Source organism: Miscanthus floridulus, chromosome 9, assembly GCF_019320115.1.
Source record: "Miscanthus floridulus cultivar M001 chromosome 9, ASM1932011v1, whole genome shotgun sequence".
Classification (NCBI taxonomy): domain Eukaryota; kingdom Viridiplantae; phylum Streptophyta; class Magnoliopsida; order Poales; family Poaceae; genus Miscanthus; species Miscanthus floridulus.
Window position 1 is genome coordinate 4,507,981 of NC_089588.1, and position 13,932 is coordinate 4,521,912.

General features: G+C 51.2%; 1 protein-coding gene across 1 annotated transcript; it reads left to right on the forward strand.

The window, feature by feature from the left end:
• Positions 1-210: 210 nt before the first annotated feature.
• Positions 211-11,023, forward strand: LOC136479102 (rhamnogalacturonate lyase B-like). Its single transcript, XM_066477074.1, has 9 exons — positions 211-381; positions 1,543-1,664; positions 2,058-2,114; positions 2,237-2,353; positions 2,493-2,612; positions 2,718-3,045; positions 9,664-10,442; positions 10,552-10,675; positions 10,781-11,023. Exons 1-9 carry the CDS (start codon positions 211-213, stop codon positions 11,021-11,023), a joined length of 2,061 nt encoding a protein of 686 aa, XP_066333171.1.
• Positions 11,024-13,932: the final 2,909 nt, after the last annotated feature.

The following is a 13,932-nucleotide window of genomic DNA, read 5'->3' on the forward strand; positions in this document are numbered from 1 at the left end:
GCTTCATCTTTTGCATTGCTCGCTAGCTCTGGACTCTGCTGGAGTCGAAATTCTTCCACACATGCATTCATGCATGCAGCAGCTACCTTATATATATAGTGTATATCTCTGCAGGTCGACGACGACGCTCCCAGCTAGCCAGTAGAGACGACGACACATCGATCGTACTGCATGCTTTGCCGGCCGGCCATCCACCAGGCATCGACGACCATGGCCGCCACGGCGCCTGATGTTGTGAGGTCATTGTTGCGGACGGCGGCAGCGGCCATCGTCCTGCTCGTCGCCGTCGGAGCGTCGACCGTACTGCACCTGGCAGCCGCCGCAGTGCCACCGCCGGACGCAGCCCAGCATGGTGTTACAGTAAGCGTCAGCCAGCGCCAGGTGCGTGCGCTGCGTACTACTACTCTAGCTCCTAGGCTAGGCTAGCGAGTTATTAGAAGCTAGTAGCACATTATTATTTTTATTTCCATGCATGTATAAGGGGTTTGTTCCTCATTACCGTACCATATTGTTGGGTCGTCGAAATCCGGTAGTTCAGCGTATGGACAACAAGAAGCAACGACCATATTCTGAGCACAAGTCAATCACAGTAGTTTCTGGGAGTAGGCCCTATATATGCCTCCTTTTTTTTTGTTTTTTCTCCTATCTTAGTAAAATGATATGCAATCCGGCCTCCTGCATCATAGGGATGTGTAGAAATATTTTGGGAACATATTTAGTACAAACCAACCTCTCCGTGTAAACCATGCAAATCAACTGTGGGGGAGAGGTGGGAGGGGGGATTTGCAAAAGCAAGGGAGAGGTGGGAGGGGGGATTTGCAAAAGTGTGATTACTTATACTTTTGCAAATCCCCCCTCCCACCTCTCCCCCGTAGTTGGTTTGCACGGTTTGCACGGAGAGGTTGGTTTGCACTTGATACGTTGCCAAATATTTTTTCCATGAGTTCTCCGTGGTTACCGATGAAATTGTCAAAAAAATATGTATATATATTTCCCAGATACTATAGGATGCCTCAACTCTTTTGTAATTTTCCATGTACTTTTTCTTTCGGTAATATATTTTTTCACTTCTCGTATATTTCAGGTGCCTGAATTTTTAAGATGATTTCAGACAACACTCTTGTATTATCAACTAGTATTTGTGATTTGTTATTTATCTTTGTGTCATAACATATCAAATTTTTTTCCTTGTCTTACTATAGAAATAATTGTAAATTGTTAAATTATCTTTGTGCCAACACATATAAGATTTTGTCAGGTTTGTAATTTTGTTTAACGGTTTTTTTTCTCAGAACCAAAAATTGCAAATTGCAACGATCAAAACCTACAATTTTAATATAAAATATGTGCAATAATCGTCGCCTGAAAGCAAACTAAAATTCAGGCACCTAAATTTTAGCAAATCCCATATTTTTTTTTACCTTTTTAACACTAACATGTATACAATTGTTGGTTAAGGGTTGCTCCAAAGTTCAAAGTTTGGCAATTTTAAAATGCAAAATCAATAAGCATGTGTGTTGATGTCTGCGCTTAAATTTGCAGGTAATTGTGGACAACGGCATAGTTCAAGTGACGCTTTCAACGCCGCAGGGACACATCACCAACGTCCGCTACAACGGCGAGCAAAACCTTCTGTACTACACTGGCGGGGCCAACACTGCAGGGTAAATTAGGGATCTGCTATTTAACAGGCACATGAGATCTTTGTTCTTATTAGACGATGTATATGATAGGTATAATTTATCTTGTATGGGTGCACATGCCCTTAAAGAGCACACTGTTTAAATTGTCTGTCTTCTGATGTGCATCTATCTCCATACACATCCAACAACACAGGAGATAGAAACACATGCCCTTAGTGGGGAACCGCGTTCGTCAACACAAATTAAATTGTGACTAGTAATTTGCATAATCTTCTTTCTAAAAGGTTGTCCATTATTTGGTGTAATTGTTCATATGATATAAACACCGCGATGCAGCAGCCATATATGGACTATATATAATACATATGGTTCATTGATCTTTGTTTCTGATTATATATAAATAATCTCCTGCAGGTATTGGGACGTGCTCTGGGACTATCCCGGATCAGGTCGGCCAGGAATGCTCAACATGTGAGTTCACAAATGAAAAGGGAGCGACTTTATTTCAAGCAGAGAGATATATAATATACCTCTTATTAAGAAGATACATAAATAAACATACAAGAACAACTAACTTGAATTATTTTGTACAGGTTGGACGGTTCAGAGTTGAGGGTAATATCCTCAAGCGAAGAGAATGTGGAGCTTTCTTTCAGGAGCAACTACAATCCGTCGCTCCCAAACAGCGTCAGGCTAAACATCGATAAGAGGTACTGTTGCATGAATGGATGGAAGCACCGATCTACAAGTTCAATGCAATCCCCTTTTTGTCCCATCCAAATCCGATCCTATATGAAATCTTGAGAACGAAGAAATAGTGAACTTCTGTTGCATTGCATGCTGTTTCAGGTTTGTGATGCTGAAAGGCGGCTCTGGTTTCTACTGCTACGCCATCTTGGAGCACGCCAGCAGCTATCCTGCTCTCATCGTCGCCGAGTCTCGGATCACCTTCAAGCTCAACACGGACATGTCAGTCCCTTGAACTTCACTCACCAATTCAACTACCTCGACCTCGACCTCGATCGATCTCTACATCAGTACAGCTGACCTAGAATGGCTGGTATGTATATATAGGTTCAACTACATGGCGATCTCAGACGATATACAGAGGTACATGCCCAGCGCAGCAGACAGAGTTGCGCCACGTTGCGCTCCACTGGCCTACAAGGAGGCCGTCCTGCTGGTCGACCCCATGGAGCCACAGTTCAAGGGGGAGGTGGACGACAAGTACCAGTACTCGCTGGACAACAAGGACAACGCCGTCCATGGCTGGATCGGCGGCGGCCGCACCCGCACCAACCCGGCCATGGGCTTCTGGGTCATCACACCCAGCAACGAGTTCAAGAGCGGCGGCCCCATGAAGCGAGAGCTCACCTCCCACGTCGGACCCGTCTCCATGGCCGTAAGAAAATACAAAACATTCTTCTTCTTACTAGAATACTCATCACTATCGGTTCCTGACCTGACCCACTTTCACTGTCGTTTTCGGGCTTCGGCAGTAAATGTGGACGATGATAAGGAACTTAATCACCATCAGTATGAAACCAGTGGTGAAAATAGAATAAAAAACATTTCATATAAAATACACGGGCCCTCGGCCACTGCCAGCACCCGCATACGGCACTGCTGGCCAGGGGTGAGGGGGGCACATCGGGAGGAAAAGGGAGGAGTCGACGTTGTGGGGGAGGAGAAGGAAAGGAAAGGGGCGTATGGTGGGACAAGATGAGCGGTTAGGCGAAAAACAATCCAAGGCTGAGAGAGTTGTGGGTGCTTTTCACCGTTAGTTTCAAAAATTTCGGCGGTGAAAAATGATGATGCGAAAAGGTCTTGTATATATACTTTATTGCTTCCATTATAAATATCAATAGTCTATGACAGCGACCAGGGGCGGATTTGTGCCCTGCTAGCCTAGGGTGAGCCTAAAAACATCTTAGGACACCTCTTCAGTATAGCCCAGCAATTAACATTGAGACTAGCTAGCCTTGCAAGGATGGCCCCACACCACAGCACCCGAACAGAGGCGGAGGTAGCTCTGCGCCTCGCTCATCTTCGTGGTGGCGCCGTTAGATAATCTGCTGCATCCTATGTGAACGCGCGGTAAGGGAAATCGGCGTCGAAAAGGTAACATGCTATGCTACTGTAGTCACAGCAGGGACAGGCGTCGAACGGCTCACCTGCCGCACTGTAGTTACAGCAGGAGCAGGCGTCAGAGTCAGCCCTGTTGTGTTATCTAGTCACTATAGTAGCATGACAGTTATACTAGGACTAGATGGATAGAGTTGTATATATAGTTTGCCACTGCAACTCAGTAAAGAGAGAGTTCAGATTTGTCATCTCCTATAAAAAGCTCCGGCCAACGCTGATGTCTCTGTTGTGTGTGTATGGTATGTTCTCCCTCCCTTCTTCTACCTCTAGCCATAGTGTGTGGTCGGACAACGATAGTCGTGGTCGGCAAGACTGGTGAGTGGTCGACTCACCTGAGCCGGTGATCCTGTGTGGGCCAACAAGTGGTATCGGAGCTATACAAGCGCCGTCGTCGGACTAATCGCTGACGATGACGGACGGTTTGGAGATGGGCGATAGCAGTGGCACTGTTGTGGCTGCCCAGCCATGACAGGAGGTCATTGTTCACACGGTGCGGGAGGTCAGCGGCACCAGTTGGCCGACGCTGACTCGCACCAACTATGGAGAGTGGTCGGCGACCATGAAGGTCAAGCTCAAAGCCCGATGGTTCTGAAATGCTGTTGACAAGGGCACCGACAATGAAGAAGATGACATGTTAGCGTTGGAGGCTATCCTCGCTGCTGTACCAGCGGAATACAGAGAGCCGTTGGGGGCGAAGAGCTCTGCTAAGGAGGCGTGGGAGGCTATTGCGGCAATGCGCGTCGGTTCCGACCACATAAAGAAGGCGACAGCCCAGCTTCTAAAGCAGGAGTACGCCAACCTTAAGTTCAAGGATGATGGAGGACTTCTCCCTCCACCTACAGACACTCATCAGCAAGCTGAAGAGCCACGGCGTCACCATCGACGAAGAGGAGGCGGTCTCCAAGTACCTCCACTCCATGCCGGCAAAATACATCCAGATCGCTCTTTCCATAGAGACGATACTGGACTTGTCCACCCTCACCATTGAGGATGTGACAGGCCATCTATGGGCAGTGGATGAGCGCCTGAAGCAGGCAACAGTAACGAAGGACAGTGGTAAACTACTGCTGACAGAGGAGGAGTGGGCTGCTCGGAGGAACTCCGAGGTAGCCTCCTCCAACCGCGGTGGCGATGGCAAGCACCGTGGCAAGGCTTCTTCGGAGAGGAAGAAGCAGGTCGACCCCAACGCCTGCTGACGCTGCGGGAAGATGGGCCATTGGGTAAGAGAGTGCCCAAATCGCAAGTAGGAGAAGAAGGCTGAGGCTCATCTGGTGCAAGCTGATGATGAGGATGAGGCCACTATCCTGATGGCAACGTTCTGTGCACTGCACCACGTTAAGGCCGAGGAGAAGGGAGAGGTGACAGTGGTGGAAGGACCTGGAAAGGCCCTGAAGGCTATTGACCTCGATGAACCACGCGCCTAAGTCCTCCTCGGACATATGGGCGGCGAGCAGGAGCAGCGGTGGTATCTGAACTCTGGCGCTAGCAACCACATGACGGGCTCCAAGGCAGCTTTCTCCGAGCTCGACGACGATATTACCGGTACAGTGAAGTTCTGTGGCGGCTCAAGGGTGGGAATCCGAGGGCACGACACCATCATCTTTAGGTGCTAGAACGGCGAGCACCGCGCGCTAACGGATGTATATTAAATCCTGCAGCTACGTTCAAGTATCATCAGCATTGGCCAGCTAGATGAGCGCGGTAGAGAGGTACTGATCAAGGACGGAGTCCTCAGGATCAGGGACCGGGAACAACGACTTTTTGCCAAGGTAAAGAGGTCCTAGAACCGGTTGTACCTGCTCAACCTAAAGGTGGAGCAGTCGGTGTGCCTGGCGGCAAGGCACACCGAGGAACCATGGCTGTGGCATGCCCGGTTCAGACATCTTAGCTTTGACACGCTTGGTCAGTTAGAGAAGATGATCTGAGGGCTACCCCACATCGAGCACGGAGGCGAGCTGTATGACAGCTGCCTGGCCGAGAAGCAGAGGAGGCTATCGTTCCCAAAGGCGGCCAAGTATCGTGCGATGGACGCGCTCGAGCTCGTCCACAGCGATCTCGGCGGGCCAATCACACCAGTCACAAATGGTGGTCAGCGGTACTTCCTCCTTCTCGTGGATGATTGCAGTCACTATATGTGGCTGCAACTCCTAACGGGCAAAGACAAAGCGATGGCAGCGATCAAGAAGTTCAAGATGCGCGTGGAGGCCGAGAGCGGCAAGAAGCTGCACGTGTTGAGGACTGATCGTGGTGGCGAATTCACTTCAGTAGAGTTCGCTGCGTACTGCGCGGATCAGGGTGTGGTGCGACACCACACCGCAACGTACTCGCCACAACAGAATGGTGTGGTGGAGCGACGGAACCAGACGGTGGTCGGCATGGCTCGATCCATGATGAAGGCTAAGGGAATGCCGGTAAGGTTCTAGGGCGAGGCAGTGACCACGGCGGTGTTCATCCTTAACCGCACTCCCACCAAGGCCTTGAAGGGCAAGACGTCGTTCGAAGCTTGGTATGGACGCAAGCCGAGCGTGTCCTTCCTCCGGACATTCGGCTGCATCGGCCATGTTAGGAAGACGAAGCCGGTCCTAACTAAGCTAGAGGACAGGAGCACACCAATGGTGTTCCTGGGCTACGCGGAGGGTACCAAGGCATATCGGCTCTACGACCCACGTGGAGACAAGGTGCTTGTCTCGTACGACGTCGTGTTCGACGAGAAGGTGGCTTGGGACTGGAATAGTCTGAGCATGGGGGAAGGTGGTGGCTTCACCGGTACCTTCATCGTCGAGCACTTGGTCATCCATGGTGGTGGAGACACTAGGGAGGAGTGTCGAGCACTCCAGCGATAGAGCCGAGCACTCTAGGAGGGATGCCGAGCACTCCAGGAGCGGAGCCGGGAGGTCCTGTAGTGGCGTCGACCACTCCAGGATGGGTGCCGAGCACTCCCATAGCAGAGCCAAAAGGTCTTGCAGTGGTGTCGACCACTCCAAGACTGAGGCTAAGCACTCCTACAGTGGTGCCGAGCACTGCAGGAGTTATGACGAGCTATCCAGGAGTAGTGCCGAGCACTGCATCCAAGGTGCCGAGCACTCCAGGTGCTGTGCCGAGCACTCCGGCGGAACAGGAAACTCCATCGGTGCTAATCGAGATCATCTCACCTCTAAGTGACATCACTGAGTTCGTGGATGCCTTCCACGATAGTGAGGAGGTGCGGTTCTACAGGTTGGACGACATCGTTGGCGGCACAGGGCCCTCAGGCCTAGCGGGTAGGCTACTCAATGACCCAGAGCTGCTGCTCGTCGGTGCAGAGGAACCACCCACGTTCGCGCTGGCCGAGCGTGATACACACTAGCGACGGGCGATGCTAGAGAAGATGAAGGTGATAGAGGAAAACAAGACTTGGCAGCTCGTCGATCCACCTCCAAGATGCCATCCGATCAGCCTGAAGTGGGTGTACAAAGTCAAGCGGGACGAGCACAACACCATTGTCAAGCACAAGGCATGCCTCATCGCCCGAGGCTTTGTCCAGCGCGAGGGCATCGACTTCGAGGAAGTCTTTGCGCTGGTAGTGCGCATGGAGTCTGTCCGTTTGCTACTAGCTTTGGCAGCAGCAAAGGACTGGCGCGTCCATCATCTGGACGTTAAATCGACCTTCCTCAATGGTGATCTAGCGGAGACGGTCTTCGTCAGACAACCTTCGGGTTTCGTCGTCAAGGGAGCGGAGCACAGGGTGCACCAACTGCGCAAGGCGCTCTACAGGCTACGGCAAGCCCCACGAGCGTGGAACGCCAAGCTTGATGCCCTGCTGGGCGAGCTTAGGTTCATGAGGTGCGCAACCGAGCATGCACTCTACACGCGGCGACGGGGGAAGGAGGAGCTCATCGTCGGCGTGTATGTGGACGACTTGATTGTCACCTGTGCGCATGCGGAGGACATCGACAGCTTCAAGCATGAGGTGGTGGCTCATTTTTGAATGAGCGATCTTGGTGCGCTCTCCTACTACCTCGGCATCGAGGTGAGACAAGGGAAGGAGGCTCTAACGCTCGGTTAGAGCGCGTACGCCTCGAAGCTGTTGGAGCGGAGCGGTATGGTTGAGTGCAAGCCATGCGTGATTCCGATAGAGGAGCGGCTGAGGCTGATGAAGGTCAGTACTGCGGCGAAGGTGGATGCAACACTCTAGCGGAGCATTGTCTGTGGTCTGCGCTACCTAGTCCACACGAGGCCGGACATTGCGTTCGCCGTGGGCTACGTCAACCGCTTCATGGAGGATCCTAGAGAGGATCACTGGGCTACAGTAAAGCGGCTACTACGCTACATCAAGGGGATGGTGGATCAAAGGATCGTCTTCCCTAAGATCGACGGAAGTAGGCTGCAGCTCACTGTGTTCAGCGATGCAGACATGGCGAGGGACATCGACGGACGGCGGAGCACCTCTAGCGTGCTCAACTTCCTCGGGTCGGCTCCAATCTCATGGCTGTTGCTGAAATAGAAGGTGGTGGCGTTATCTACGTATGAGGCAGAGTACGTAGCGGCAGCCATAGCGGCGTGCCAAGTTATGTGGCTGCGCCGGCTGCTGGGCGAGCTGATCGGTGTGGAAGCTCACCCACCACCACTGATGGTGGACAACCAGCCCGCCATCGCCCTCGCGAAGAATCTGGTTCTCCATGACCAGAGAAGCACATCGACGTGAAGTTTCACTTCCTCGGGGACTGTTTCGACGGAGGGTAGATCGTCATCGAGTTCATCGAAACTGGTCGGCAACTCGCGGACGTCCTCACTAAGCCGCTCGGCCGTCTTCGACTCACGGAGCTGAAGAAGATGATCGGCATAGAGGGGGTTATAGGGTTAGCAGCAGGATTAGGGAAAGATTGTTAGATAATCTGCTGCATCCCTATGTGAACGCGCGGCAAGGGAAGGCGGCGTCGAAAAGGTACCCTGTTTGTGGTACTGTAGCCACAGCAGGGACAGGCGCCAAACGACTCACCTGCCGCACTGTGTTATCTAGTCACTGTAGCAGTATGGCAACTGTACTAGGACTAGATGGATAGAGTTGTATATATAGTTTGTCAGTGCAACTCAATAAAGAGAGTTCAGATTTGCCATCTCCTATAAAGAGCTCCGACCAATACTGGTGTCTTTGCTGTGTGCATGCTCTGTTCTCTCTCCCTTCTCATACCTCTAGTCATAGTGTGTAATTGGACAACTATAGACGTGGTCGGTAAGACTGAAGACTGGTGAGTGATCGACTCAGCCGATGATGCTGTTTGGGCCAACACACGCTGCTCACCGTATCCCGCTGCCTCACCTCGCACCCTCGCCCGTCGCTCAGGTCCACCCAACTACCCTTGCTCACCTCCTCCGCAGCCCCAGTCCAGCAGCAGCACCCACGGCCCCACCATGTGAATGTGAATATGCTCCGTGGCCCTAACCGCATAGATACGTCTCTGGATGCGATCAGCGTTCAGATCAATGGCTCCCCCAGCCCTAGGCCGCCACTTGGTGACTCCCATAAGCCCCAAGGTGACCAGCTGGAGCCAACACACTGCAGCTGGCGGTAGCCGCTATCCAACATTGGCTCCAGCAAGCAAAAAGGACAACCGGATAGCCGACCGGTGAGTGGCGAGGCTTGAATAAATTGGTGGTCGACGTGCTTGTCTTATAAGTGCGAAGATTTGAGTTGCTCTCAAGCTTGAAAGTCTGAACTCTCCACTGTTGTAGCCAGTGTCTGTTGCTCCTGACTCTATGTCACAGTATCTTCATGCTTCATGAATACCAAAAGTTTTTCTAGGTCACTAAAAATTAAGAAAAAGTTTGCAAGGTTATGTATTTTTGTACAATATATATACTATGTTTTGATAATTGTTAGTATATGCATCGTCAGGTGTTTCTAGGGACGCATTACACTGGGATCGACATAATGCTGAACCTGGGCGACGGCGAGTACTGGAAGAAGGTGCTGGGCCCGGTATTCATCTACCTCAACTCCAACCCCAACAATGGCAGCGACATCCGAGCTCTCTGGGACGACGCCAAGGCGCAGTCGCGAGCGGAAGCCGGCAAGTGGCCGTACAGCTTCCCGGAGTCGCCGGACTTCGCCAAGGCGGGCGACAGGGGCACGGTCACCGGCACCCTCCTGGTCAGGGACGCGTTCGCGAGCAAGGGCGGCGACGTGCCTGCTGCAACGGCGTTCGTCGGGCTCGCCGCGCCCGGCGGGCAGCCTGGCTCCTGGGCGACGCAGTGCAAGGGCTACCAGTTCTGGAACACAGCGGCGGCCAGCGGCCGGTTCAGCATCGGCGGCGTCCGGGCTGGGACGTACAGCCTCTACGCGTGGGTTCCCGGGTTCCTCGGAGACTACGTGCACACCTCCACGGTGACGGTGACGCCAGGGGGCGCCGTTGACCTTGGCACCCTTGTGTTCGAGCCGCCGAGGTCGGGCCCGACGCTGTGGGAGATCGGCGTGCCGGACCGGACCGCCGCGGAGTTCTTCGTCCCCGACGCCGACCCCAGATACGCCAGCAAGCTCTTCATGGGCAAGGATAGGTACAGGCAGTACGGCCTGTGGGAGAGGTACGCCGAGCTGCACCCGGTTGGAAATGACCTCGTTTTCACAGTTGGTCAGAGCGACTACTCAAAGGACTGGTTCTTCGCACATGTCACAAGGTAATCCTCCTAATATACATATATGGAATTATGGACAACAACCCTTACGGTAAAGATGCCAGGTGGTCATGATGGTCTATATGCAAAACATGCATGTTTGTGTTTGCAGGATGATTGGCAACGTCAGTACACCGACGACACGGCAGATACGCTTCAACCTCGACCACGTCGTGGCAAACGGCACCTACACTCTGCGCATTGCTCTTGCAGCTGCTCAAATGTCCAGACTCACGGTACACATGCATGTTACATATATACAAATCTTAATTTTGTAACCTAATCAGCCAAACATGCATGTCTGCTGATACAATACAATGTGCTCTCATCTTTGAAATAAGGTGCGCGTGAACGGCAGAGCGACTAGGGAAGCCGTGTTCAGCACGCCGGAGTTCGGCGAGGGCAACGCCATCGCGCGGCACGGCATCCACGGCGGCGTGCAGTGGAGCTTCGAGTTCCCCATCAGGGGCTACCTGCTGCAGCAAGGCAAGAACAGCATCAGCATCACGCAGACGATGGCGTTCGGGCCCTTCTTGGGGGTCATATACGACTACCTCAGGCTGGAAGGGCCTCCGCCGGCGTGATCACTCCGGCGACCTCCATTGCGCCGCTAGCCGAGAACAGTCACAACATCCTAGCTAGATGGCAATGTAGTCACAACAGGATATGGATTCCCGCATCTGTATTCTTCTATTCTAGCAGTAGTCGCAGAACAGTAGGAGAAGCCAGCAAAAAGCCTGTTCGGCTGCACTCATTTGCAGCTGATGCAGCGGCGAGCATGAGTGAGCAATGGTGGATGGAAAGTAACAAGTGTAGTCACAATTCTACAAATAAAGGCAGACGAACAGGCCGAAACCAGAGTGAAATAAGTTTGGAGGATAACTAGATGTTTAAAAATTCGACACAAACTAGCCCATCGATCCATGCTCCAAACATGGTTAGGTATGGTAATTCAATCCACAGGTGCTGCTGGTAAGCGAGCCAAGTCACACCTGCAGGTCTCATCGAGTCGGAACCCGAAATGAATGAGGGTTATGTGCGGATGCTAAATCGCACCCGTGAGTGCCTATCGCGGCCCAAAATATAAGGAACATACTAGGTAACCAAGTATCCATGTCCAGATGTAACGACATGTTTGCCATTTAGGTCTTAAATTTTAGTCCATTTCAAATATAAATGAGTGACTATGTGGTAGATGACTAGATGTGTGATATAAATATAAGAAATTTTGTTTATTTTCAATTTTTTGTACTTATTGATATAATCATGATGATATATTAATTGTAAGATGAACACACTTAATGGGTGCCCGAAACTCATGAGCGACCCGTGGACAAGGACGCATGTACAAAATTGCACCTGTGAGGTGTTGCAATGGCGGTTGTGACCAGGGTTTCAAATTTTGGTTTACATGTTTCTACCGACCAAAATTCATAAGTTTCAGAAATTCCGGTGCTAAATTTCAGTCAAAGGAAATTAAATCAATTTTGATCAAAGGAAATTAAATAAATTAATTTTATGGTGCTCAAATTAAAAAAAGGGAATTGTTTGAGATTTGATCCTTACACCTCCTGCAAGGCGGTGGAACCTTTCCACTAGATTAGATACCAACTTACGAATTTTGATTAATACAAATCTATCTGAAATCCATAGTTTTGGTCGCCTTTGAAGACATCAAAATTGACAAATTATGGCTGGAATTTTGCTGAAAATTTGAACCCTAGGTGTGACAAAATGTTGCAAGTGCTGTTGTGGGTGTGTGTTTACTCCACATGCAGCATACTCGACCCATTTGCCATCCCTAAGCACGGTCTACAATCTTATGTTGCATAAGTATTAAAAGTTTAGTAGATAAATTTAGGCCCCTTTGGCAGCACTCTCGATCCACTCCCGCGGCCACTCCCCACTGCTTCAGCTCCCTCTAGCTCTCCACTGCTCCCGGTGCTGTTTGGTGGAGCTCCCTCGACGACTCCCGCTCCCAACCCGCATCCCGGTAGGAAAGGTCAAGCTGTGGTGGCGCAAGGAGGAGGCAAGCTCGGCGGCCTCGAGCTCCGCAAGTTCGGCAGCCTCGGCAAGCTCGACGATGGCGTGCTGGATCTCGGCGAAGTCAACGGCGGTGGGATGGGTCTCGGCGAAATCGACGGCCGCGGGCTGGATCTCGACGAGCTCCGTGATGAAGAGGACCTTCCCAGCGGAGAAGTACGCGGAGACAAGCACGGCGGAGGGGCGCGAGAGAGACAAGGGAGCAGAGCAGAGCAGTGGAGAGCGGGTTTTTTCTGCTCCCCAGCCGCAGTGCAAGTTGGGCAGAGTGGCGGGAGCGCTTCCTACGCGGAGCAGCGCAGAACCGAGCCCTTTGGAAGCGCTTCGCTGATTCTCGTGGGGAGTTAGGCCGCTGGAGCGCTGCCAAAGGGGGCCTTAGGATATGTCTATACAGATCTTGGGTGATCTATGTAGTTCGGTTACCCGTGTGTTTGCACGTCCAAAAGCAGACGCATTTACAAGTGCAAACAAATCACGTATTAGTGATACCGAGTTCTAGTTACAATCGAAGCAAATACGAAGAGATCGCGTGCTGCTGCGGATGGAAATATTTAGTGATTCTACAGAGAAAGAAGAATTGGCCCACGGATTAGCGGGCCCGATTGGCTAAAGTCTAGAAATTATATATGGGTCCTTGGAAATTGGGGGCCCTGTTCTGTCGCACCTCCTGCACTCCCCTAGGCACAGCCCTGCTCAGACTGAGGTTGTGCATTTGTCTTTGGCCATGGACTTTGCAATTCGTCTAGGGCTAGGTCCATCACTCCATAAAAGCCTCTCCTACAACTTCTGGCTATGGATAAAAGCAGGGGCAAAGCTATAGTGATTCCTAGGTATTCCCAGGAATGCCCATCTTTTAGGTAATACCTCAAGTATACATCGACTATACTCATATGTATAATATATATTGGGTTTAATCCTCTATTTTTGGGAGTAAGAGCATCCCAAGCAACACCATTCCATTCCTCCCATTCCTAGGCCGGCTCATAAGGTTGTGCTTGACCATCCCCAATCAGCCAATTCCCCATTGGCTACTTGCAAGTACTAGGTCTGATGGCCGGTGGAGCTCCTGTGGCGGTCGATGCGGCTAGAACCGCAGGAGTAGCGAGTGCGAGGAACGGAGGGGTGGTGGTCAGGACACCAAGGGACATCCAAGTGACTTGTGCCAAGTGGAAGGCAGCAACAAAGGTAAGGACTGCGGACTAAGGACTATGAATCTATGATTTCTAATTTCCATTAAGCTAGTTGAATCAAATGATCATTTCAGACATGAAGCTAATTGTTTACAAGCTTGTCAAATCTTATCAAATGGAAATGCTCGTACTTCCACAAGCAACTACTAGAGAGGATCTTTTCCTCCATGAATTATGTGAAGAATAAATTGAGGAATAAGATGGGGGTATGAATCCTTGAGTGATTACTTGGTCACATTTATTGAGACGAACTTCTTTTTGCA